At 40.3% G+C, this 25,013-nt stretch overlaps 1 protein-coding gene across 4 annotated transcripts; it reads right to left on the bottom strand.

Annotated features, from left to right (window-relative positions):
• Positions 1 to 238: 238 nt before the first annotated feature.
• Positions 239 to 24,387, bottom strand: OBI1 (ORC ubiquitin ligase 1). 4 transcript variants are annotated; one of them, XM_051780446.1, is made up of 8 exons: positions 24,216 to 24,330; positions 23,751 to 23,846; positions 22,592 to 22,667; positions 19,634 to 19,769; positions 18,565 to 18,656; positions 15,417 to 15,665; positions 12,239 to 12,327; positions 239 to 2,589 (listed from the first exon to the last, which is right to left on the bottom strand). In XM_051780446.1, exons 2-8 carry the CDS (start codon positions 23,840 to 23,842, stop codon positions 1,086 to 1,088), a joined length of 2,238 nt encoding a protein of 745 aa, XP_051636406.1. In that variant the 5' UTR covers positions 23,843 to 23,846; positions 24,216 to 24,330; the 3' UTR covers positions 239 to 1,085. The 4 variants fall into 4 exon arrangements, with proteins under 4 accessions (XP_051636406.1, XP_051636405.1, XP_051636407.1 ...); XM_051780445.1 differs by lacking the exon at positions 24,216 to 24,330 and having other exon boundaries at positions 23,751 to 24,169; XM_051780447.1 differs by lacking the exons at positions 22,592 to 22,667; positions 23,751 to 23,846 and having other exon boundaries at positions 24,216 to 24,387.
• Between the last annotated feature and the right edge of the window lie 626 nt (positions 24,388 to 25,013).

Raw genomic sequence — 25,013 nt, 5'->3', positions numbered from 1 at the left:
ACTTTATGGAAAAGTCACCTCCAGAGAGGCTGAAAGCCATTTCCATCAACTGTATCGATGCTGACACTAGAATGGTAGTATGTCTAACAAGGAGGAGGAAGGGAGATTTTTTTTTTTTATGAATAAGCTCACATTCATGCTTTACCAAACTTAAGATATCTATTTTCCAAATTAGGAAAAAAAAAGTTTCCCCCTTTTTCTTTTTTTCCTAATTCAATATTTGAGGCAACATCAAGGATTACAGTGCTTATAACATGTTTTATTCAATTCACATAGAAAAGCATGCAGTATTAATGTGAAATGGTACAGTATTAATGTAAGATGTTCAGTGCACATTAGGTAAACAAGTTATTAGCATACAAACCCATTTTTATTGTCTATACAGGCATACTAAACACACTTAGAATAACAATGCTTTTTGGGAACTAAATTAAAAATTGTGCTTAACTTCAAAAAAAAAAAAAAACAAACCATGACTGCAGTGTTAAAGAAGAGATGTTTTCTAACTGAAGTGCTGTAACCCTAAAAAGAAACAAGCTGCTATCTTACACCCACCTAAAACAAGAGCTTCAGCACAGTACAGTGTTATGAAACAGTTTGAGCAGCAACATTTCCTCTGGGAGGAAAGTTTTATGGCAAAACTGACATTGTTTTATAGCAATTTCATGAATCCATAGGATATATAGCCAGTAGCTGCCTTACACGCAAAAAACTGCAATCTTTAGGAACAGGAAATGTAACCTTTAATTATCACAGGAATGACTGATTTGCTAAGTCCACTTAGAACTTCCTGTTGAAGGGAGCCATTAGCTGTGCTCACAACTGGAAGAGCATGTAATCTGAAAACAAAAGAACATCCAAAAACCCCAAACTTCCAAGTACATAAAATGCCCAGTCAAAGAAAATAATCTGGAATGGTTCTTCCCTAGGAAATAGCTTGCAATAGGCAAGGGAATATTTGGTTTTCACATAGCTGAAAATGAGAGGATCAGATTGCATGGAAGTTATTAAAAATTCAGTTCACCTGTAAATATTACACATTTGCAGATTTATCACTTTAAATCACGTTTGATTTTCAAGTAGAGTCAGTTTTTGGTGGTTTTTGATGGACTAGCACTGGAAAGGCTGCTTTGAATTTTCCTCTTGGTTGACTGACTGACATTTTTATTTTTTCTTTCAGCTGCAAAGGAAGACATCCAAGGAGGACTAAGCTGACTGTGCAGATCAGATGACATCTTTAAAAAACAGCAACCAAGCTTTTGTTCCTCAAACAATCTTTGTGAGTTACTGAACAGTACACTTGGGGAAAAGTCCCTTTGAAATAAAGAGTTTTGAGGTTTGCTACCACTAGCCACTGCATTTTGGCCTGTAAACAGTGGAAAGTGGTCATTCATATCTAGGTCAGATGGGGAGAGGTTGGAAAACATAACAGGTTTCCAGCCAGTTCTATCAGTTGCTAGATTGCTTGTCTCTGGACACTTCATTGTCTGTTCCTCATTCATTTCTTCCAGTTTCTTCTCAGTTCCATTCAGAAGCTTAGGGCACTCTGTTGACTTTGAAGAATTATCAAGGTCAGAGGACTTGAAATTATAGCATGGGCTCTTGCTGTTGTCCGACTCAGACATCATTGAGTCCAACTCAGAAATTTTATCAAGGTAGGCAGCATCCATAGATGCCTCACTGGAGGTTCTTGTGCGATTCATTTCTGAAGAGCAGAGAGTATGTAGCCTTTTAGGTAAGCAAGTACTTGTTTTATCACTGGACTTCGCTGTTGTCTCATCTGACTGATCAGCTACTGAATTTTGCTCCGATTCATCAAAATCTAAGTTCTCAGCAAAATTTGTTGGGCAGGTGCCCCAAAACCCTGATTTTCCTGTAGTAAAACAGTTTAGCTTCTTTTGACTATTACAGCTGCTTGTGCTGTGTTCAGGAGAAGCTTTGCTGCCACCATCTGAAGTTCCACGAAACTCTTCGAATTTCAGTTTTCTCAGGAATGTTGATGGTTTCCTTGCATTTTCTTTTCCATCAGGAGTGTTCAACTGAAGGCGACTGAGAGACAAAAAAGGTGTGCACGGTGGTGGAAGATCATAAAGTTCTTCATCCTTATATGGGGTACATTCCTCAATTTTACTCCACTGCTCTTCTAAGCAGGCATCCATATTTGTACTGTTTTCATCCAGGACAACCCTGTGACATCCTGGAAATAGTTCTTTCTGTGTGGCACACTGGGTATTTGAGCTATTCAAACTATCTTGACTAGAAGAGATTAAACAAGTTCCACGACTTGCCAGCTGTTCAAGACTGTCAGGACTTTGACTGGTATTCAAAGCTTTTTTCTCTTCAACTTGGGTTTTCAAAGAAGTTGCATCTTCACTGCTCTCACCTCCTTCAGCATCTGTGGAAAGTGCTCTCTCACTAACAGCACTCACTGTTTGGCTTCCTTTGCCTGCATTTTTCAGCTGTAAAAGCTGACATTCCATCTCTTCTATGTATTTATCACTTCTTTCCAGTGCCTTTTTCAGACGGTTCATTTCACGTTCACTTTGTTCCACTTTGGACTGAAGTGCAGCTACTGTAAACCTACCAAACCTGCAATAAGTAAAAAAGAAAGAAAATATTAAGCTGGAAAAAGACATTCTCATGATGCTTTGCAAGCTTATTTCAAGACAGAGCAAAACTATTAAACACTGTGTTAATTTGAAAAGTCATAACTTTTCTCTGCTAGTTATGAAAAAATGCTAAAATCATCACAAATAACATACAGGTGGAGGTGATATGTAAAAAGACAAAATTAAAAAATTAGTGGTGGCAAGGCAATAACAAGCAGATTAGACTTCCAGGGGCTGGTTCTATCAATTCAACTCAAATATGCATGAAGAATTATCCCCTAAAACAATGGCAAAGATTTATGATAACATTTGAACAGTGGTCCACATCTTGAAATATTTACATTCAATCATTTTCCTACAGTACAGCAGTGTTTTACAACACATTTCTTTCACAATGTCACCTTGTCAAATACAAAATGCCAATATGAAACGTAGAAAATGCAGTAGTCCTTTGAGGTGGTTTAAATACTTATACAGACCATTTCAATTACGTTCCTGTTAGATATACAGCTTTTCCTTACCTGTTCTGCAGAAGGTATATCCACTTACTTCAGTTACTTGTTTTCTGAGCTTTACAACCAGAACAATCTAATTTCTACCTTGACTCCAATACAAAAACCTGACACTTGTGGTTTGTGAAAGTTATGTGCTTGTGGGGCTTCCAGCTTGAGCACATTTTCAACTGCCAAGATATGGACTTGCCTTCCCCCCGTCCTCCATCAGCTTTCAAGACTGACCTTCCCCAGAGGGCAGGTGAAGGTTTCAGCTATATGCCCTGACTAATTCTAACCTGTCACTGACAGGTGAGCACCAGGGAATTCCCTGCCCCATCCAAGGATTTCAATTTATAGAAAGAAAAAACACTTAAAGTTCTGGTATTATTAGAAAGGAGGGAAGGACCTACAGCCACCCTACAACTATGACAAATAAGGTTTTATATCACAAAGAAATGACAATTCTGTATGCGGGCTTAAATCTCCACCTCCTATCTTGCAGCTCTGTGTTACAGCGTAAGTTTATATTCACTCTTCCAGCACAAACACTGCCTGGAATTTCTACCTTTTTTCTTTGCCTGTCTGCCTGTCCCTCCCTCAGAGTCACAGTGAATTTACATTCCATTTTCCCCATTCTATCCCCTCATCTCTTCACAAAATGCTCCCACTGCAACCTTTAGACCAGTGAAATCTGAAGGTGGTATATCTGTGGCCTGCAACTATGCTGGCAAAATATCCATGGATCCAGGCATGCATTTCCAGCAAACAATCAAACTGTATTCTATTTCTTCTAATTCATGAGCCCAAAGCAGCAAGAAACTGTTGTATGCTGACAACTGCAATACAGTTAAGTGGGTAGTTAGAGAAAGGAATAACGGGTATCACAAGCCCCAGACAAATTGGGCACAAGTGACCAGGATCTACTGATATATTTCACCATTCAACTGCTTCTGCATATCTGAAGAACTCTGAAGACTTTAGTGTAGATGGTTCAGTGGTGGGTAAGACTCACACAATAGTCTGTCACAGCACTGCTACTAGATGACTTTTTAAATCAGATCAGCCTAAGGTTCACACAGTTTTGGTATGTGCCACTCACTGCCTTGTTGACAAAAAATGCCAAGATAGAATATTTATATTTAGTAAGACTTTTTTTCCCCCTACAAGAAGCTGGTTGGATTGGAACTCAGTCAAGGCAAAGATACCCCCCCTCCACAGTAGCTCTACTCAATTTTCTTTGTCTTCATAAAAAAGAAGACAGAACATTTTTCATTTGCTTATGCTCTGGATAACAAGTTTTCTCAATCGATTATAGCAGTTTCTCCACTTCTAGCTGCACACAAGAGGGGAATGGGAGAAAAGGCACAGACAACTTTCTGTCTCCCATATGAAACTAGATAAAAACAGAATCACAGCTCAAGAGTGTTTCCATTATATTGTCAGGTGAAGGGGGTTACATGAAATAAGCATCCTCCTATACAACACATTTTGGCTTATTTCCTCCTTTAGTTAAAGGAACACAGATTTTGCTTTACGATACGGAAGGAGTCAGTGTAGCACAGCAGGGTCCAAGCAAGACCTTTCACACTTCCTAAGATGATCCAAAAGTATTTATTTTGCCCTTCTCTAAAAGACCTGTTCACATAGTCTTACAGGTGCAAACGCTACACTGCTTAATAAAAGATAGAAAGATGATGCAAAAATACAATTTAGCTGAATAGCCAAGTGAGAGAAAGGGAAAAATGATTCTGCAAAATAAGCAAGATTTTCTCAAGTCTGCTGTAACAGACACTCTGACATAAAAATTAAAACATGTTTACATTTATATGCATACCTGGTAATTCCTTTTTAATGGAAGAATGGTGTAATATGTTTATTTAATGCAAATAGCATTAGTGACAGTCTGGGATTTGCTTATGAGGAAGAAGCACCATATTCTCAAGTGTAACTTTTATAACAAGTGTCCTCAGGTTAAAAAAATACAGTATGTTGTTCAAAGGCAAATAGCATCACTAATATGTTAATTGTTGCAGAGGGATGTGCTTGGGAATTTTGGTTTTCAGAAACGGAACATATGACAAGCTGCCTACAAAGTTACTTCTGCAGTTAGGCAAAGAACAGTAATTGCTTTCTTTCTCTTCCAGCTTTGAGACTTGCCTGCATTTATTTCCCAAATTTTCAAGGACATGGATTTTTAAGACAGCCATATTACTATGCACATATTTAAGCCAATTACTCCAGACCAGAGCATGATATAGATGTTTTAGTGACTGACCTAGCAGGTCAGCAGAGGGCTTAAGACATTCACATTTTGGTTAGAGAAGCCAGATTCCTGCTCATCTCCCCAAACCAAACCACTCATAAAAGATTTTCTCTTCTTTTCCCTTCAGATGTACAGTGAGCTGTGCTATAAATGAAAAAATTATGGTCTGATAATAACAATAGAATGCAGTGCAGTTACATGAAAATAAATCTAAGTTTCACCTGACAATCTAGATAAATTTCCTGAAGTATTTGAACTATTTCACACTTAGTAACAAGTGTTAACTTCTTCACTAGAAGTTAAGGTATTCAGTATACATGTGATAAAGAGCATACATATACTGAAGGAAAGCCACACCCTCACACATGGACAAAGACTTTTGAGCATTAGTGTCTTGTTCTTCAGTCACATCACTGAAACAATGACTTTCGATCTCAACGCATGTGTTTTAAATGCATCCTTTCTATAGAAAACTGAAAGCCTGCAGAAACAAGTGGTCACTCATAAAGTGAACAGAAAGACATTTCAGGTGGGATTTGGATTCTTCAAAACAGAAACTTAATGACATTTTAGATCACCTAAAATCTTTTACATGACTGCTGACCTCCAGCTATCACTTTGGAAGGATACACATATTCTATAGACCCTCTATCACAGCCACCAGCCCCAGGAAGGTGTACTGGATATGTTATAGTGTCTGAGGTGATACTGGATGTCTAGATGGAACACTTGAATCCAAAGTTTCAGGATCTCTCCTCAGTCAGAGTCCTTTTTCTTGACTCAGCATGATTCTAACTTGACAGAAAGCTAGAGTCAGCTCTCTGAGCAAGAAGAATTAACATACAGGGAGCAAGAAGAACTAACACTGTTGGAGTAACTTTCCTGCACATTATCACACAACTGCTCCCTCAGTTATGTTTGAGTACTCCTATCCTGCTTTTGTTTGAGATACAGTTAATTCACTTCACAGTAGTTAGTATGGGCCTATGTTTTGGATTTGTGATGGAAACACTGCTGACAACACAGAGCTGTTTTAGTTACTCCTGTGTAGTTCTTACAACAGAGTCAAAGCTTTTTCTGTCTCTCAACCCATCAGTGAGGAGGCTGGGGGTGCACAAGAAGTTGGGAGGAGACACAGCTGGGACAGCTGACCTCAACTAACCACAGGGATATGCCACGCCATAAGGCATTTTGCTCTGAATATAAAGCTGGGGGAAGAAGAAGGAAAGGTGTGATGGTGTTTGTTTTCTGAAGTCACAGTTACACGTGATGGAGCCCTGCTTTCTTGGAGATGGCTGAACACCTGTCTGCCTGTGAGAAGTGATGAATGAATTCCTTGTTTTGCTTTGCTTGTGCATGGCTTTTGCTTTCCCTATTCAACTGTCTTTATCTCAACCCATGCGTTTTTTCACTTTTACTTCTCCACTCCTCTACCCTGGGAGGGGAGTGAGTGAGTAGCTGTGTGGGGCTTAGTTCCTACCTGGGGTTAAACCACAACAACTTCTGAAGAAGTCCACTTAGAAACTGTTGGTAAGTTGAAAAACAAATTTCTTCACTTGTTTCTTCTCTTCTTATCTATCAGTTCTGCAAATTCAGCTTTAGGGTTTTATTTTCACACATCAGCGACCACTAACACATCTATCTGGTTGAGCCCTTAAGTGATACCAACTCAGTTTAAAACCACAGAGTCTCACACAAACATTTCCCTTTGTGGGTAGTAAGTAGCTGCAACAAACTTTTCTTGTATAACCACTTACTGAAGACTGGGGCTGCAAGGATGCTATGGAAATTGACTCTCCAGTTCTAATCACCTGATGGCCCAGGCTGGGGGCCACCCTCATGCTCAGGATGCAAGAGCATGATCCATACTCCAACGGAAACAAAGAGTGGTGAAAAGTGGGAAATGACAAGGTACAGTCAGGGCCTGTCACAGTTTGAGATAAGGGCAATGCCAGAGTGTACAACCAAACCCAGTTCTGTCATGTAGATACACATTTTCACATTTTCCCTTGGGTTCTGCAGTTAGGTGGGAAGATAGAGGCAGGAAATCTAAGAACAAAGCAGCTGAAAGCCTTAGTAGCTTCTACAGTCCTTCTGTGATATTGTGTACCAGATGTAGCTGCACGAGAACAAGTTCTGCAATCCCCCTCTACATCACCTATGACAAGTGATCTCAAGTGTCTGCAGATCAGAGAATATCCCAGGTTTTATACAATTGCCTTAAAAGTATGTCATATTTGCACAGGCATGTTTAAGAAGAAAAAAACAGTTACTGTAAGACAGGGGCCTTTTCCTAGCAAGCAAAGAAAAAAAAAAGTCAAGACATATACTGTTTGTTGGATGACTGTAGAGCAGCAGGATTTGAACAGAACAGACAAGTCAGGTATGTTCTTTGAAATGAGCTTCTCCTTTCACTTAGGGAATTGGGCGAATTTAGACAAATATGCAAAATCTCTCCAAGCATTTTAACATCTTTCAGTGAAGCAGCACTGATTTTCCATATAAGAAAGGTAGATTATACCCAGGGTCAGCAAACAGCATAAACCAGAAATAATTACTTCAGAATTACTAAAAAAAAAAATCCTACCAGAAAACCCACAAAACTGGAGTGTGATCTGAATGTCCTTACCCATCTGCTTAAGTTTTCAGACCTTCACACCTGGAGTGGGCACTTCCTCAGGATTTAATGCTATGACTTAAGAACTCAGAGTTGTTTTGAAGGCTACTATATTCTCCGTTCTCCTACTTACTTTTAAGGCCACACTGCAGCTGGTCTTTGAAAATGGTCACTCCTCTGGAATAGCAAACTTGTGGAGAGGTAAGAACAGAGCCCAGTTTTCTATCAAGGAAGACAGTAAAGTTCTTACCCTCCGCACCATGGACACAGGTTACTAGAAGCCTATTTGTAGGCTCAGTAAAATGAAGACTAAACTAAAAAGTCTGGCATGAGCAGAAGTATTTGACTTAGATAAAAATTCAATGTAGTAACAAATGACCCAAAAAGTCAACAGCCTTAGATTTCTGAAAGTACTTGATATTAAAATCTAGACAAGATAAACAGTAAAACTGGAGATGGAGAACCTCTCCTCCCTCCTCAAACTACAACAATAAAACAAAATCAGAGAAAAGAGATAATGCAACAATTTTGTGCATTTTACAGATAGTTTTTCAGACTGGGATTTTAACTGGCAGAAGGAATTAAATATTTAGGGAAAAGGCTCCTAGGAAGCCTAGAAGGCTGGTTCAAGCTAATTTGAATCTAACCATTCATAAAATACACTATACCCTGGAGTAGATGGACTTGCTAGTTATTTTCCTTCAGGTAAAAATGAAAACATCCTTTTGCCAAAAATGCTTTTAGATCCACTGTGCCTTGCCAATAGACGTAACAGTTTTCTATTTTAAGTAGAGCTGGAATTAATAGGGCTTTATCATCCTGCAAAACTTAAGTTTTAGAAGTTTTGTTGTTCCCCATTGGGAAAATGAAAGTTACTGAGAATTCATCAGGAGAAAGGGTAAACAAAGAGCAAACAACAGCCACCAATCAGTCTGATTTGCCTGAGAAATAGGAGACAAGTGAAGGTCTTTAGCAAGAATTAGAGCAAGAAACTTACCTCTATTTGCCTTTCAGACCTGTGTCCCAACTACATGATGTTATTGTATTCTGGTGAAGGTCTACTCTTAAAAATGTTTCAAGGAAAAAAAATAAAAAGCTAATCAATCAGCATCATCAGTTTAAAAATTGTGTAAAAATCCCTGAGATGGTTGAAATATCAATTTTATTGACATACATGACATTTTTCAGCAGGTTTTAATGGATACGAACAAAGAAAAAACAACTCAAGACTATGATAAAAGGAAAGTTTTTTATTGACCACTGAAGAAGGGTAATTATACTTTTCCTGTGATTTAAGAGGTAGAGTCTGTGTTACAAAGGGATCATTCACCTGCCATTAGTGTTTCCTCTGCTGTAAAGCAAAGTCCACTAAAACAATTTAGGTTTTACTATTCAGCTCCACTGTCATTATGCACAAAATGAAATACACTTGGGATACAAGGACTGAATACTGACAAAACCTTTTAAAAAAATTTGTTACAAATTTTATTTAGTTAATTTAGTCAGTTGTTTAAGCATGAATCCATACCTGAGACTCTGAAGCTAAGGAATACATGACAAAAGAAACAATGGTTGTGACAGTAAATGACAAAGATCCAATTCAGTAGCTGTTTTAAATTGCATTAGAGACTCATCCAGAAACTTTTCCAAAAATTACCTTCTGAAAACTTCTGAATAAAGCACACTGGAACAACTGTACTGGCAAATCAATGTACCTGCACAGAAACTTCTGATTCTAGTGACATTGTTGGGCTCTGATGCTTATTGCTTTCAATTCTGATTTCATAAGCAAGACATTTATTGCAAGCCCTGTTCAGTGTGTGAAGCCCAGCTGAAAGACCTGTTAGATATTACCAAAGTTTGCTATCAGAGCTGAAAGAACATTTAAAAAATGTCTTGATGTTAGGTCTGGTCTGGATATTGACCAGACTGATGACCACAAAGATGAAAGTTAATTTAAAAATTCTGCTAACAACACTAAGATGGGAGAGACTTCCCACCACCTGAAAGATGTGTCTGGAATTTGAATAAGTGAAGTTTGACACGCATAAAAACACCAACCTGAAGAAAGCCAATAAATGGTTTAATTCCCACACTTTGAAAGGAGACATAGCAGCACAAATGCAAAATGAGGTAGGAAGGTAGCTTTCTAAGTAGCTATTTGACCGAACTGGTACTGGGCATTTGTGCTAGAAGTGTCAGGTTAAAGGAAAGAACAAAAAAAGGTATTGTAAGATATAAGATGCTGTAGAAGACACAAGACAGTTTTTCTGCTCTAGTTAGTGCTACTGAGACTTCACTTGTAATCTAGTACCCAGTTCTAAGCCTTATTGCTTCAGAAAACCATAGACACTGGAGACCCCTGAGTGCAGAGCAAAACCAAATAAACAGAACTTTACTTTTTCTCTCAAGTTACACTTCTCTAAAAGAACTGGATGAATTCAGTCTATAAGACATGACTAGGAATGAATGGGTACAGGTAGGGTGAAGTAAAACTGCTAAATTTAACGTGCTGAAGGGTTTCTTCCAGGACAAGCTTTTTGTTGCATATACTTAAATTCTTGTAGCATACCACTGGGCCCAGAGTAAAGCCAAAATTGAATATAGCAGAATCAGGGTACAGAAATACAAACTCCTGAAGTGTTTGAACTCTTCCTAGCCCAGGTTAAGCCTGATTCAATTCATATCCTAAATCCTATGCACAGTTCTAGGTTAGTATGGGTCAAACATAATTCCCAATAGGCAGGCAGGATGTGATACCTGTTCTGGAGACTAAAAAAATAATAAAAAAATTAATAGCAGAGACGTAGACAGGCAAATCTAGCTGGCATATAGGTCGCAAGACAGATCTTGAAACTGTCTAATTTATAATAACATTTGGCTACATCTGTGCTTCTAAAGAAGAAAATGACAGGCTGTAGTTTTAGGCAACACTGGCAAAAGATGTAAAAATAACTGGCTTGCAGCAAAAACTAATTCTTCACACCCCTGCCCCTCAGACATCTATTTTTTTCTGACCATGGTAAAACATGCACAAGCTAGAAGAAAGGGAAATTCTCTCCACTGAGGAGTTTACCTAGTATCAGTAAAGCAAAAATCAACTTATATTATCTGGTCTTTTCTAGCTCTTCTTTTCTAGGATTTATTTAGTTTTCAAGTTTGCCATGCTTGCCAACTCACTCTTGAATCTTATGCGAAAAGATATTCCATGTCAATAAAAGCCATTGCCAAGACCTTAAACAGGGCTCTATCTTATTTGGGAACTTCAGGGTAGAATGTACTTTTATGTATTCACAGTCCAAGGATCATGCATCCTCTTTTCTGTTGTCTCAAATAAAAAGCAGTCTGGCAAGTAAGTTTTTCTATAAGGATGAATTTTATCTTCCAGCAGGTGAGTTGTGAACTAGAACAAAATCCAGAGAGCTCTCTTCTTACATTATGCAGGTGCCTCCTAACCCCCTTCTTCAAAAGCTCTGTATAAACCTTTGGCCAATATTGCTATTAACTTTTTACTTTCTAAACCAATGACAGAAAAATGGTAGAAAGCTAATGAAAGAAAGGAACACAACTTTAAAAATATCAATATATTGCTTCACAAAGTACTCCCAAGGAGGGATACCTTACAACACAGCTCTAAGCAATATGGCAAAGTTTCTGCTTTTTGAGGGCATTGTCATTGGTGTTTTAACTGTTTATTGACAGTATTAAACACAGGTGTCAGTTCTGGGAATGATGTTCTCATGCTGCAGAAGCTTGATTGCACATATGCTGCTGGACACAAAGCTATGAGGAACGTTCTCTGAGTAGGGAGCCTAACCCCACAAAACAAATCATGAAGGCAGCAAAAGGAAGAACAAAACAAACCTAAACACAAGCAACCAGAATATCTGCACTTAGTAAGAGACCTTCTACTTTAACCATATACCAGATTCAGACATTTCCAAATAACAAGATAACTGTAGAATTCAACTAATGAATCCAGTTCTTCAATATTGGCCAGGTAACACAAGGAATACCAGTTGTAGTCAAGTCATATTCCTTCACTTGCTGCTATTCTCTAAGATGCATTTCTCACCCACTTGCTGCTATTCTCTAAGTTACATTTTTCACCCAAGTCCATGAGGATAAAAATTCCAAAGTCTACCTGGAGACACATATGCAACACTGTGTACACCACCACAGTTTTAGGTTACAGTCCTACAACAGTTAAACAGTCTATAAATAAAATATGGTAGCTTTTAAAATATTCACATACTTTTGGGGTGATCTACTATCAACTTCAGCTTTTAGTCGCAAATTCTCTCTTAAAAGGTTATTGTTTTCCATGCTCAGTTTCTTATTTGCCTAAGGAAAAGAAACAGAAAAAAATAAGTATACAGTAAAACAGAAATGACTTCTAATATTTATAGGACAAGCTGTTTCTCCTTTTTAAAGGGACAGAACTAGAAATGTGAAGGCAGGAAAGAGTCTTCAGACAGGGACACCACTTAAAAATCACCATGGGAAATGGTTTGCAAAACTGAATAGCGAACAGACATTTTTTATTTATATTCCCAAAATACATTGCAAGTGTCCTATCTAGGGAAATAAACACAGCAATGTTAGTTAGCACAGAAAGTCATTAAGGAGATGTACTAATGGCAATTCCATGTTTTTTTTTCCACATGACTAAATACGTTAAGTACATTAACATTACAATGTGCAGGTATCAGCAAAACTAATGTTGAACAGCTTCCCCCATTCCAAATTAGAGCAACATTACTTTGTGGGTTTTTTGGCTTGTTTTTAAAGCATAGTTATCCTGTGGATGTAAATGCATTACGACAAGCTATTTGCAGTCTTTCTTCACTTTCTTCCAGGATGTTGTGATTAAGATTCCTGATTCACAACCCTTCTTACTCCTTGAATTGAGGTCAATTCCTTCTTCTCAGTTCAGCAGACACCCTTCTTAACAGGATGCTTCATATAAAGAGAAGTTTTCCTGCCACCCTGTTTCAGAATAATGAATGCCACTATCCTAACAATCAGAATATACTCTTTGCACTTCATAGTCTGCTAATCTCTGTATGCTAAAAAAAAAGCACCACCAGTCCAGGACTTGTAATTCATAACCTCAATTAGATAACACTTCCACTGCATAATAAAAGTATGATCTAGAGTTAGATCTGAAGAAGGAGCTATGCAGCTGGGCTCAGGAGTGAAATGTACTTTTTTAGAAGCATTGAACAGTGCAAGAAGAGAGGCGGAAAACTTTAAATGCTTAGAGAAATATCCCTAGCAATCTTTCCAGGTAAGGGGTAGGGAGAACGGAGTGGAAAAAAATAAACTAACGCCCTGCTTCCCCAACACCAAATATTCCTAAGGGCAAAAAGAATAACTAGAGACCGTGATAAAGAAGACAAGGGAAGGGTGAGCCCAGGGCTTAGGTGTCTGAGTGTCAACTACTTGGTATTCAAAAAATAAAAGCACAAAAAATTATTCTGAAAGCGATGAGTAAGAATTCAGGAAACCTCAGTTCCAAAGAAGCTCCATTTGACAACATGGCCAAGACCTTTCTCCATTTCCAGAGATAGTTCCCCCAACCACATAATCAAGTAAAAAATTTCATGACTGAACCTCTTTGGTGTCCTTCCTCTAGAGAGTGCTTGACCCTCCAAGCCAGTAATCTGCAAGGGACCTCCACTTGCAGCATGATGTCTAGATTAATTAGCTCACATAACTGCATTTTTAATGAGTGTTCTTTGTCCAGTATTTCTACTGTTGGGTTTGTTTCACCACTCCCATACTTGTTATGACTCCACTCAAAGCAATAATGCCTACTTTGGGCATTTCTACATTTGTCTGCTCTAGGACATTTAAATGATAAAGGTGGTTGCTATTTCCTGACTCAGTCTGGTTTTGAAAAAGAAAGCGATGGTGAGCGCATTTGCTGAGGGACCATGTCTCGCTAGCAAGAGATGTATGGCTGAAACCCCTGGGTCAGGCACTTTCATGGATAAGAAGGTTTCTGGTTCCAGACTGTGTGTGCGTCTTGCTGTTCAGACTGAACTGTTCAGTGCATGCTTACAACTGAGACAAGGTCTAAAAGGAGAGCTTATGGAATTGAGCAGCTATTGAAGAGGGAACAGATGGGAAGAGTGTTGGACTTGATGATCTTAAATGTCTTTTCCAACCTAAATGATTCTAGGACAACAGTTTAATATTGTTCCCTAAAACACATCTAAACCTCTATTTGTTTCTAACCCTTAACCAATTTAGAGATTCCATAAACTTAAATCCCTTTTCTTGTTAAGGCTGAAGTTACATTGAAAAAAATACCCAAACAAAACCTTCCCTCAGTTCCTGCTATATTCTTTTTTTTACTTACCTAGGGAAAAAGTTAAAAAACTCAGTCATCAAAAAAAAAAAGTCAGTACAGTTTAACTTCATAAAAAATATACAAAAAAATAGGCAGACAAAACCTTTTGCTGTGAATCCCCTTTTGCCATCTACAAGTGACTCTGAAGCCCCTGGGGTCCTAGAAGTGTCCTTTTAACTACAGAATGGCAGAACAGTATAATGTGTGCCTCCGAGTCGGTAGCACAGAATAAGTGGGAACACTATTAATGTTTAAAAAGTTAAGAAAAAAGTCCTAAACACATTACACTTCATTTTTGCAGGTGGCAACTCAGGATTGTTAATAGAAAAAATAAAGGCAGCATTTTGAATAAATGCAAGTCCAGTTCTTTCTACCTTGTTTTCAAATTAATTTTGCAATTTCACTCTTATTCAGTGTTTGAGGTGATCCTTCTTGTGCCCACAGGTATATTTTGCAAGATATTTTTATTTACATGTATTGTCACACGTCTATCTCCTGCATCCCCGCTTCTGCAGTATCAGATTTTTTTTTTATATTACAACAAGATGTATAAAAAGGTTGCAGGTTTCCAGTAAAGGATCTTCTGGTCATAAAATGCTGAAGCTTGTCTATTTTTGGTCAAAGGGTCAAGTTACCCTGTCTCAGCAAATTGCACCAAAAATATCGGCTAGCAGGGAGGGCAATAGTGCAAAATCTGCCTCAGCCAACTGTACTGTGTTTGCCCACTGAATGTTGTAAAATAGATATATTATATAGATTATTGCAAGCCTGAAAAATCTGGTCATCAATACTGTTGACAAGTGCAACTATAATCCAATTACCCAGGCATAGAGTGACGGAGGAGTTGAAAAGCAGTCACGTACAGGACTCACTAGAACAAGCAATAACATTTGACACTTGCAAGGGCTATATGGAAATACTGTGATACAACAACAGCCACTGGAATTCAATTTTTTTTCTTTCTTCGGGATCTATGAAGTACCCAGAGGTCATGCTAGCTCTGACTCCCGGTTAACTAACACGAAACAGTTACACTACAAGATAGCTGAAGAAATGTGTTTATTGCATTTATTACCTCCTTTAGCTTTTCCACATTATCCATCAGTTTTTCATACATATCATTGGCAGCTTTCAGCTTTTTGCTCCATTCCTCTGGTGTTTCTGGGCCACTGGTACTTGCTTCATTTGCTGACTGGCTAGTTTCCTCATTTTGGCAAGATAAAGCTGATGCTGCAGGATCCAGAAGAGATTTCAGCTGGGTCTGTAAACTGAGATTTTTACCTCTCAGATCTTCTACTTCTTTTTGCAGGGACTCTATTTCATCCTAAAGGTGTCAGAAATTCACAGGAATTAAAATAATTTGTGAGATTAATTGAATAACACTGACAAGTTCCCACATCACTTTGGAAACATGGGTTCTGGCAAGCCCAGATGCAAGCCTTCACTTACACAGATATCTAAGTATGCTTACGTATTGCGCTCTAGGCAGGATTTTAATCAACCTGCACACTCAAGGATAGTGAAGATTTTAGTGAAGGAAATCCCTTGACTACATAAAGGACCCTGAACAAACTGGTGGGCAGACCAAAAGCTTCAAAGCATTCAGCAACATGAATCTATTATCAGGGCACTCTGTTGGGAGGATTTCCTGTATCAGGAGTGTTCTTAAGGCTGTCCTCTGCTGACTCATTTGCTGTTTTATAAGAGTGTTTCTCTCATATCATTTGGAAACATTACATGTTCAGATGCTGAAAGCCTCAAAACTCAAAATGGATAGAACACTGCCTGAAAAAGGCTGCTCCAGCTACACCAAAGTAGCAACACCTTAGGAAAGACTCTCAAAATGCAAGGAGCAGAGTTCTTAGCTGTAGCAGTCTGAAGCTACAAAGAAGTAAAAACCTTCAAAAGGTTTGTTAAAGGGACAAAAAATTTATCCTGAAAACATGTCTTCTACACTGTTCACCAACTTAAATACCTGAGTTGTTCATGGTCAGACTACTAAAGGTAGTATATATAGCATATATAGCATTGACACAAATCCAAGGCATATTTTCATAAATAATCAAGCCTGCCTCTGCCCCTATCATGGGAACAGCCATTTTAAATTCAAGGTTTTTTAAGAGATTTATGTTATCCTTCTGCCTGGCAAGGTTATGGAGCAGATCATCCTAAGTGCAATCACACAACACCTACAGGATGGACAAGGGATCAGACCCAGCCAGCACGGGTTTAGGAAGGGCAGGTCCTGTCTGACCAACCTGATCTCCTTTTATGATCAGGTGACCCGCTCGGTGGATCAGAGGAAGGCTGTGGACATGGTCTTCAGCAAAGCCTTTGACACCATCTCCCACAGCATACTCCTGAAAAAACTGGCAGCCTGCAGCTTGGACAGGGGTAGTCTCTGCTGGATCAAGAATTGGCTGGATGGTCGGGCCCAGAGAGTAGTGGTGAATGGTGCTGCATCCAGTTGGCAGCCTGTCACTAGTGGTGTCCCCCAGGGATCAGTGTTGGGCCCAGTTCTGTTTAATATCTTTATTGATGATCTGGATGAGGAGATCAAGTGTACCGTTAGCAAATTTGCAGATGACACTAAGTTGGGGGGGAGTGTTGATCAGCTGGAAGGCAGGAGGGCTCTTCAGAGGGACCTGGACAAACTGGAGAGATGGTCTGATTCCAACGGGATGAGGTTCAACAAAGCCAAGTGCCGAGTCCTGCACTTTGGCCACAACAACCCCCTGCAGCACTACAGGCTGGGCACAGAGTGGCTGGAGAGCAGCCAGACAGAAAGGGACCTGGGGCTTTGGATCCACAGGAAGCTGAACGTGAGCCCAGGTGGCCCATGAACCTCAGGAAGCTGAGCAGTGTGCCCAGGTGGCCAAGATGGCCAATGGCATCTTGGCCTGGATCAGGAACAGTGTGGCCAGCAGGACCAGGGAAGTGATTCTTCCCCTGTACTCAGTGCTGGTGAGGCCACACCTGGAGTACTGTGTCCAGTTCTGGTCCCCTCAGTTCAGAAAGGATATTGAGGTGCTGGAGCAGGTCCAGAGAAGAGCAACAAGGCTGGTGAAGGGACTGGAGCACAAGTCCTATAAGGAGAGGCTGAGGGAGCTGGGGTTGTTCAGCCTGGAGAAGAGGAGGCTCAGGGGAGACTTCATCACGCTCTACAACTACCTGAAAGGAGGTTGTAGGAAGAAATTTTTTATAGAGAGAGTAATCAGACATTGGAATGGGCTGCCCAGGGAGGTGGTGGATTCACTGTCCCTGGAGGTTTCTAGGATGAGACTGGATGTGGTGGCACTTAGTGCCATGGTCTAGTAACCATGGCAGTGTTGGTTCAAGGCTTGGACTCAATGACCTCAGAGGTCTTTTCCAACCCAGTTCATTCTATGATTCTATGCCTAGCTGTGTGAATTTGGAGTTGATTCAATAGAAAGGAAAGAAACCTTTTTCCTGACTCCTTCTCTCATACAGGACAAAAGAACCTGAGCTATAGGCAAGCTTGTCATAAAAGATAGCTTTTACTTCCCCGATGTTAAAGATATATAGAGTCCATTTCCCTTCCCTCATTCTCCTCCCCAAGACAGGTTTCCTTCAAAAATATGTGATGTCTTCACACTGCTGCTACTAAGGGAACAACAGCTGAGAAAAGAAACTAAGCATATTCCTTATTAACAGCTTTTCATCTTCCCAAGAGAGTATTTTTCCAGGAGGAGAGTTAAGCATTCAAGCTCCACTTTGAAGCATTTACTCACTTTCAGAAAACAGTAAAACAATAACACTAAAAATTAACCTATGCCAGAAGGTTACAGTGGACAATATTCTTTAAGAAGGAATTTAATCTCCCTGAGCAAGAGGGAATTACTTCAAAAAATGTTTGCATTTGTATTGAAGACAAAACAAAGGGCTCCCTACACCCAGTATGCATAAAGAAAACCCTCCCATACCACCTGGGGGTAGAATTTCCACAAAACTAAAGAATTGGCTGTACTCGACTACCTGTAGCCTAGAAAGACTATTACCATGACTTCAGTGGGGCCACATCAAGCACCAGCAAATGCTGTCCTGTAACCTGAGTCAAAAGGTGGGATTTTAATGCAGCTGAGTTTAACACAGATACAGTATAAACCTTTACTCAAATTAAAAACAGCAGGACTCACCATTTTTATGCAGCAATTTAACAGTTGCAGTTCATCTGGAAAGCCATAACACCCCCCTGTCCTTACCTCATATTCTTTGTGGAGCAATTCAAGCCTTGTTTTACGTAGGTGTTTCCTGACTGCCGGACTAAATAAAGGATCACTTTCACTTGTTCCTCCTAAAGCAACACAGGATGACAGAAGCACTTGTATTGTCTCTTCTTCAATCAATTCAATACTAGTAATCCACCTTACAGCACTTTTCATATTATGAATGCAGCTAAGATTTGACCAATTGGCTACCATGGGAGATTTAAAGTCCTTTCACTTTCAGAAAATGTTCAACTTGAGTATCTACTAGTGGTATTTAGAAGTCAAAATCCTGACTCAAAGCAGGAAGAAAACTTTTAATTTTTTTAACTTTTTATTTCTGTTAACAGAATCCTATCTTATTTAAGACAATACTATTAAAACAGAGATGAAGGGAGGAGGTGGGGTATCAAGCCTACATTTAATTAGTACAAGACAGTGTAAGTTTTTAAAGTGAGATCGTTCAGATATATTTTTCTCTCAGAATGGAATAGCAGAGCTGACATTTTATGTTAAATAAAGACTACAGTATTTCCTAGCTCTGGAAGTTCAGATCCTCATTCAGGTGCTGTAGCTTTGTCATATTTCTGTGCTAAGAGTAATTTTCTTAAAAATAAAGCAAAAGGGAGGAAGTGACGAACAAAACAAAACAAACAAAAAGTAAAAAATACCACATACTCATTCAAGATTCTGGATTGAAGTACACTATCTCTCAGCTAAATGCTGTTCTCTTAGGTCAGCAGATTGCACTGCATTGGTGGAGTACTTCAACTGAGAATACATTGTTTCCAGTTACAGGACGTCCAATCAAGATTTAAAAAACAATCAATAGAGGCGTGGGGTACTGGTTACCATGAATAATCTAAGCACTAATATACACGTGATCTTTAGAAATGTAACCGTGTAGCTATTATGTATGTTTCTGGAAAGATTTAAAGTTAATTCTTCCTTAGATGCTGGTAAAAAAAAACAGGCGAAAAGGTATCCAGATATCTTTTTGACTCGAAGCAATTTCCTCCAGCAGTAAATACCAGAAAGTTACTTCAAAGCCTAAAGTTGTCCTTACCTATAATTTCCTTGCAGGGGTTTTCAGGTGTGATGGGAATCCTGCAAGCTGGGCACTGATTATTGTTCTTCAGCCACACTTCAATACAAATGGAACAGAAGACATGGTTGTTCACACAGATAACTGGGTGACGGACCTTTCAGTGTTAAGGGGGAGAAAAAAAAACAAACAGAAAAACACTATGAATACTTTAAAACTCTCCCAGGTAACAAAATACGAAAATACACAACTCCATCTCTCAATGCAAGTCTGGTCTTGCAGGAAAGTGACACTTGTTGTTCCACAGGACTAGCTAGGAGTGATCTCCCGACTCAAACACCAAACTTCCCTATTATTGAAGGCACCGAACCAAGGTCCTTGGTTCCAAGAGCTCATTAACACACAATGTGGGAGCAGCACCTTTCCTTCACCTCACAACCTCCAAGAACTACAGCCAACAGCTCCAGTGAAATGCTTTAGCCTCCCAAGGCAGAAGGAGACCAAAAGACCCACATTAACTGATTTTCAAAACTAAGGGAAGGAGGGATTTCTCCTGGCAACAATCAACCCTTTGCCTCAAAAGAGGTGTCATTGAAACGTACAGTGTTACAGATTGACTTTAGCCTGCACATAATCAGCTTCATGGAAATCAGCTTTAAAAAGGATCAGGGCCAAAACCACAGAGCTGAAACATGAACCAGCAATCACTAATTCAAACCTCCTGCTAGATATGCATTGCTACTAAATAAGTCATTACCCAGGAATGGGGCAGCTAACTGAAGGATTAAATATTCCAATCAGACACAGATTCTTTCAAGAAGCTTTCGCTTCCCTTCTGAAACAGCAGGGTAAACAAACTTTTAGAAAATATTAATGACAATGCATTATTCTCTCTTGTCATTTAACTATAAACCCTGTTTGAAAGTAAGTGTGCATAGACGGACCAAATATGATGCGGAAGGAAAAGACTTTATGCCTTACTGCAGCTTCTGTTCCAGCTTACTGTAATACGCACTCTCAAAATCTCTCACGTGTTAACACTAGTATCTATGTTAGGGGTCTTAAAAATAATTATTTGTTTTTCCTCCACTCCCTCTTTGCCCAAGAAACACATTTTAAGATGCAGAAGCATCAGTATATATAATTTTAGATTCTACTGTACTGCACTTAAAACCCAAGTTCAAGAGAACCTTTTCAACTTTAAATGAAGTCCTCATCACCTCCACAGATATTGCTCTTTCAAGATATTCCTCTTTTGTTTTATTAGTAAAGCAGTCAAACTAAAAATGAAACGTTGGCAGGGAGAAGCAAGGAAATGGAAATGACAGTGAACAATCACTTGGGGAAATCAGACTAGATGTGTCCTGTTTTTTACCACTGAAATACACTGATATACACTGAAATACACATGGATATGAATTAAGGCCCAGATCTGTCAGCTTCTTCTCCAATTCACTACCTATACCTCTTACATGATTCACAATTATTTTTAGGATCTCCTATATTACAGTCCTGGGAGCCATAAGAATTATCTATCCATAAACAGACACTCAAGTTACTAAAGGTCTGAACAGAGAGAAACTGAACCGTACTCCTAAGGAGAGGATTTTTATAATAATCAACACTTTTTTGTGATTATTGCAAGCATTAGCATACCAATGCTTTGGAAACATTTAAATATTACAATTTCCATTACTTTTAAAAAATCTTGTTATTTACTGCTTTTCTTTAACAGAAAAAGAGCTTTCTCACCAGCAGATAGCACACCCCCCCACATACCCCTCCCCCCAAAAAAACAAACCAAAAAAACCCCACCCTAAACCAGAACTTTTTCTCTAGCCATACTTTTCTCTTACTCAAAAGCAGCCTGAGAATAGTTATACGCATAGTGATGATAAGATACAGAGCAGAATAACATAAAATAATCCAAACAGGAAAAGACATTTCAGGAGTGCAGGTCTTCCCCCTGGGGAGCAAGAGACCCTCAGTTACCCCAAACCTGACACAGAAGCACACTTCTAGCAAGTGAATGTTACTCCATATCTCTAGCAAAATAGTAAGTCACATTTATTACTCTCCAGGGTACAGTGCTTCTGATTTACACACCTTTACAAGTTTCATTCTGGGGCTAGGTTTTGTACTTTTGTTGGCTCAGGATCCACACAAAGCAATCCAAGCAGAAGCTCTACTGATGTCACACAGTGGCTGGGGGTGCTGCTGCCCTTTGTGCAGTTCCCGAGCCACTGACTGTGACAAGCCCACGGGGTGGAGGACCATGACATACCCAAAAAGCATTTTACTTGAATTACAGCCCAGTTTCAGTTCCTTAATTGACCATAATGTCACAAAGACTACAGCTCATTTGAGAAGACTTGATCAGCTAGGTGATTTTGAGCAATTTCCTCATTTTTCCCCTCCCACAAAATGCAATGCCTATGCAGATCAAAATCAAATCCTGTACACATCTATGTCACTTTGAAGGCACTTCTGGACCTTCAAGTAGGATTAATAGAGGAGCAGGCACACGGAAAAGAAGGCACACTAATACCAGTGAATGAATTCCCAGACATCTTACGCAGAACTGTGTGCTTGAGCCCAAGCAAACTGTCAACACCAAAACCAACAGGTCTGAGAGACCTTCAGACATTCTGGGACAAGTAAACCTAACAGTCCAACGCAGATGGCTTCTGATATGGTTACTGATTATAAATATGGATATGTTAGAAGACAGCCCAGGCCTTGCTAAAAGAATGTTCAAGTGACAAACATGAAATTGATCCAAGCAATTAGTTCTTACCATAAATGATTATTTACACATCTTGCCAATATACTTTTTGACACTGCTCAAGTTAACAAAAGGGGCTAACATGTCCTTCCTGCCCAAGATTTCTGCTTTGTCAAAAACAACGTTCTTGAATGAGTATCTCTTTTTTTATCCCCTTTCCATTACGCACAGTAGTTTCTATTTTGCAGACAGACCTTTGCAAATTTTTCAAGGATAGCAAGAAGTAAATTCTGATTGCAGGGTGGGCCTTCTACTTGATTGAAGCCTATGCTACAAACCACAGAAGCATCAGATTATGTCAACTCTCCACAATACTCTCTGCTCCACCCTACAAGACAGGACAAAACTGACAAGACATTTTCCTTAATTTAAACTAAATAACTTTCTTATGCTAACCTTACTCCCGAGAAGAGTTTTTTTCTTATGAAGTTTTTCAATGAAGTTCCAAGCTAGAGGCAAAGATGTGCATTGAAAAGAAAGGACGGTCAGAGCTGCCAACTTTGACAAAATTTAAACAGTTTCACACATCTAAAACCAAAAGCATTCAAACACCTTTATTACAGGTAGCACCCATAGATTCACTGATATAATGTTAATGTATTATCTCAGTGCAATATAGCAAGAAAGAGTGTGGAAATCTCTTCCATTACAAACTCAGGAACATCAATTCCTGACCAACTCTAGAAAAGAAGTGGAAGTATGAAACAATGGCTTGAAATAACCCAGTGTTTTTTATAGGAAGATATGAATGAATACCTAACCAATCTGTTACAGTTAGAAAGTAACTAGGATTGGATTCAAATTGAAAATACCTTGTTGGTTTAATTTTGCTCTCCTCTCTCCATTATAGACACACTATGTTTGTGTTCTCCTCCATTTTCATTAAACAGATAAACAGAAAAGGAGAGGTAGCAGGACAACAGCCAGGAAGTCTTGCTTGGCTTCCACAGAAAAGCCAAGAGAAGAGTAAACATGACTGCTAAAAGTAACACTCTGTCAGAGTTAAGACTTGAGAAAAGGTAGAAACAAACCAGTCAGTAAATGCCCTGAGTATAAACATAAAAGGTTATTTCTTCCCTTGTAATTACTGTTGTGCTTTAAGAGATTAGTTTTGTTTTTGAGAGCAGGAAAACAAGAAAAAAAAAAGAGTAGTAATGAATGAGCAAAGAATTTGAGAAGCAATTAGTGACCACTATGAAATTAGGTCTGGGGCTTCTAGAGAGGAACAGACTATTCAAGAGCCCTCTGCTTCCCGAGGGAGAAGAGAAAGGAACTGAGAAAGGGTCAGAAAGAGGAAACTGGAAACTTTTCCTCCAGACTGCTGCAGTTTTGCTCAATACGTTTTAAATCCACCTGGTTATACATCCGCTCTTTGTTTCACTTGTTCTCCGCGACACCGCACCACGTTCAAACACAGGCTCACCGAGCGTTTTGAAGCAGAGCATCCTACTGGGACCGGAAGAAAAAACCCAAACCTCAAACCTTCCCCTCGGGAGCTGCATACCCGCGTTTGGGCGGCCTCGGGCCCCGAGCCCCCAGTAAGAGCCCCCGGGACGTTCCCGCCGGGGCGCGCGCGGTTCCCGACATCCCAGTGTTGCCAAGAAACCTCGGCCGCAGCCGGGAACGGCCCTCAGGGGAGAAGGGACCCCATACCCCAACTTTCTTCCCCTTAAAAGAGACAACTCCGGTGCGGGTCAGGGCGTCGGGCCACGGCGGGGCCCCTGAGCTCCGCCGCCGGCCGGACCGCCCCGCTCCCCGCCTTCCGCTCCCCGCACCCAGGCCGGGGCCGCGGGGGCCCGGCGGCGTTGCCGCCGTTACCTTGCCCAGGCAGATGTGGCAGGTGATGGGCAGCGTGAGGGACAGCGTGACGCTCGGCCCGTGCTGTGCCATCGCGCCGGCCCAGCCCAGCTCAGCTCAGCTCAGCCCAGCCCAGCTCAGCCCAGTCCGGCCCCACGAGCACGGAAGTCCCGCGGGCGGGCTGCGGCCCAGGATCCCGCCAGCCCCGGTACGGCGAGCCGGCGGGGCCAAGCCGCCGCCCGGCGGAGGGAGGGCGCCGCGCGTTGTTGCAGCGCTCCCCTGGGGGGCGGGCGGGAGCCGCGGCCCCTCACGGCTCTGCCGGGCCGCTGCTGTCCCCCCGTATGGGCCTGGGGGACCCATGGAGTTCTCGGCCTCCGCGCGGCCTTCCTTTTGGGAAGCACAGCGCCATGGGGAGCACTGGTGCAGTGCCCGTGCAGGAGGAGGCCGACGCGCTGACAAGGGTGATCTCCTTTACTCTAGTAAAACTTATCCTATGCTCACGTTTCATCGTGCTGAATTGAATAAACGGACTGTTTTAATCCTGCTAATTCACCTGAGTCATAGAATCATAGAATAGTTTGAGTTGGAAGAGACTTTAAAGATCATCTACTTCCAACCCCCCGCCATGGGCAGAGACACTTTTCAGTAGACCAGGTTGCTCAGAGTGCCATCCAATCTGACCTTGAGCTCTTCCAGGGGTGTGGCATCCGCAGCTTCTCTGGGCAATCTGTTCCGATGCCTCACCACTCTCTCAGTAAAAAATTTCTTCCTGGTATCTAATCTAAACCTACTCTCTTTCAGTTTGAACTCATTCCCCCT

This window comes from Manacus candei, unplaced genomic scaffold (assembly GCF_025592945.1).
Source record: "Manacus candei isolate 608988 ecotype Guabito, Panama unplaced genomic scaffold, ASM2559294v1 h1tg000014l, whole genome shotgun sequence".
NCBI lineage: Eukaryota > Metazoa > Chordata > Aves > Passeriformes > Pipridae > Manacus > Manacus candei.
The sequence above is the reverse complement of the archived record's forward strand: the minus strand, read 5'-3'. Positions and strand labels throughout refer to the sequence as shown.

Excerpts from the sequence above, each read along its gene's own strand:
- OBI1 (XM_051780445.1), bottom strand. The coding sequence starts at position 23,899 with ATGCAGCTCCCGAGGGGAAGGTTTGAGGTTTGGGTTTTTTCTTCCGGT. Across the intron at positions 19,770-22,591 it reads TCCTTGAAAAATTTGCAAAG|GTCCGTCACCCAGTTATCTG; the intron begins GTCTGTCTGCAA and ends TAACACTGAAAG. Across the intron at positions 18,657-19,633 it reads CCCCTGCAAGGAAATTATAG|GAGGAACAAGTGAAAGTGAT; the intron begins GTAAGGACAACT and ends GTGTTGCTTTAG.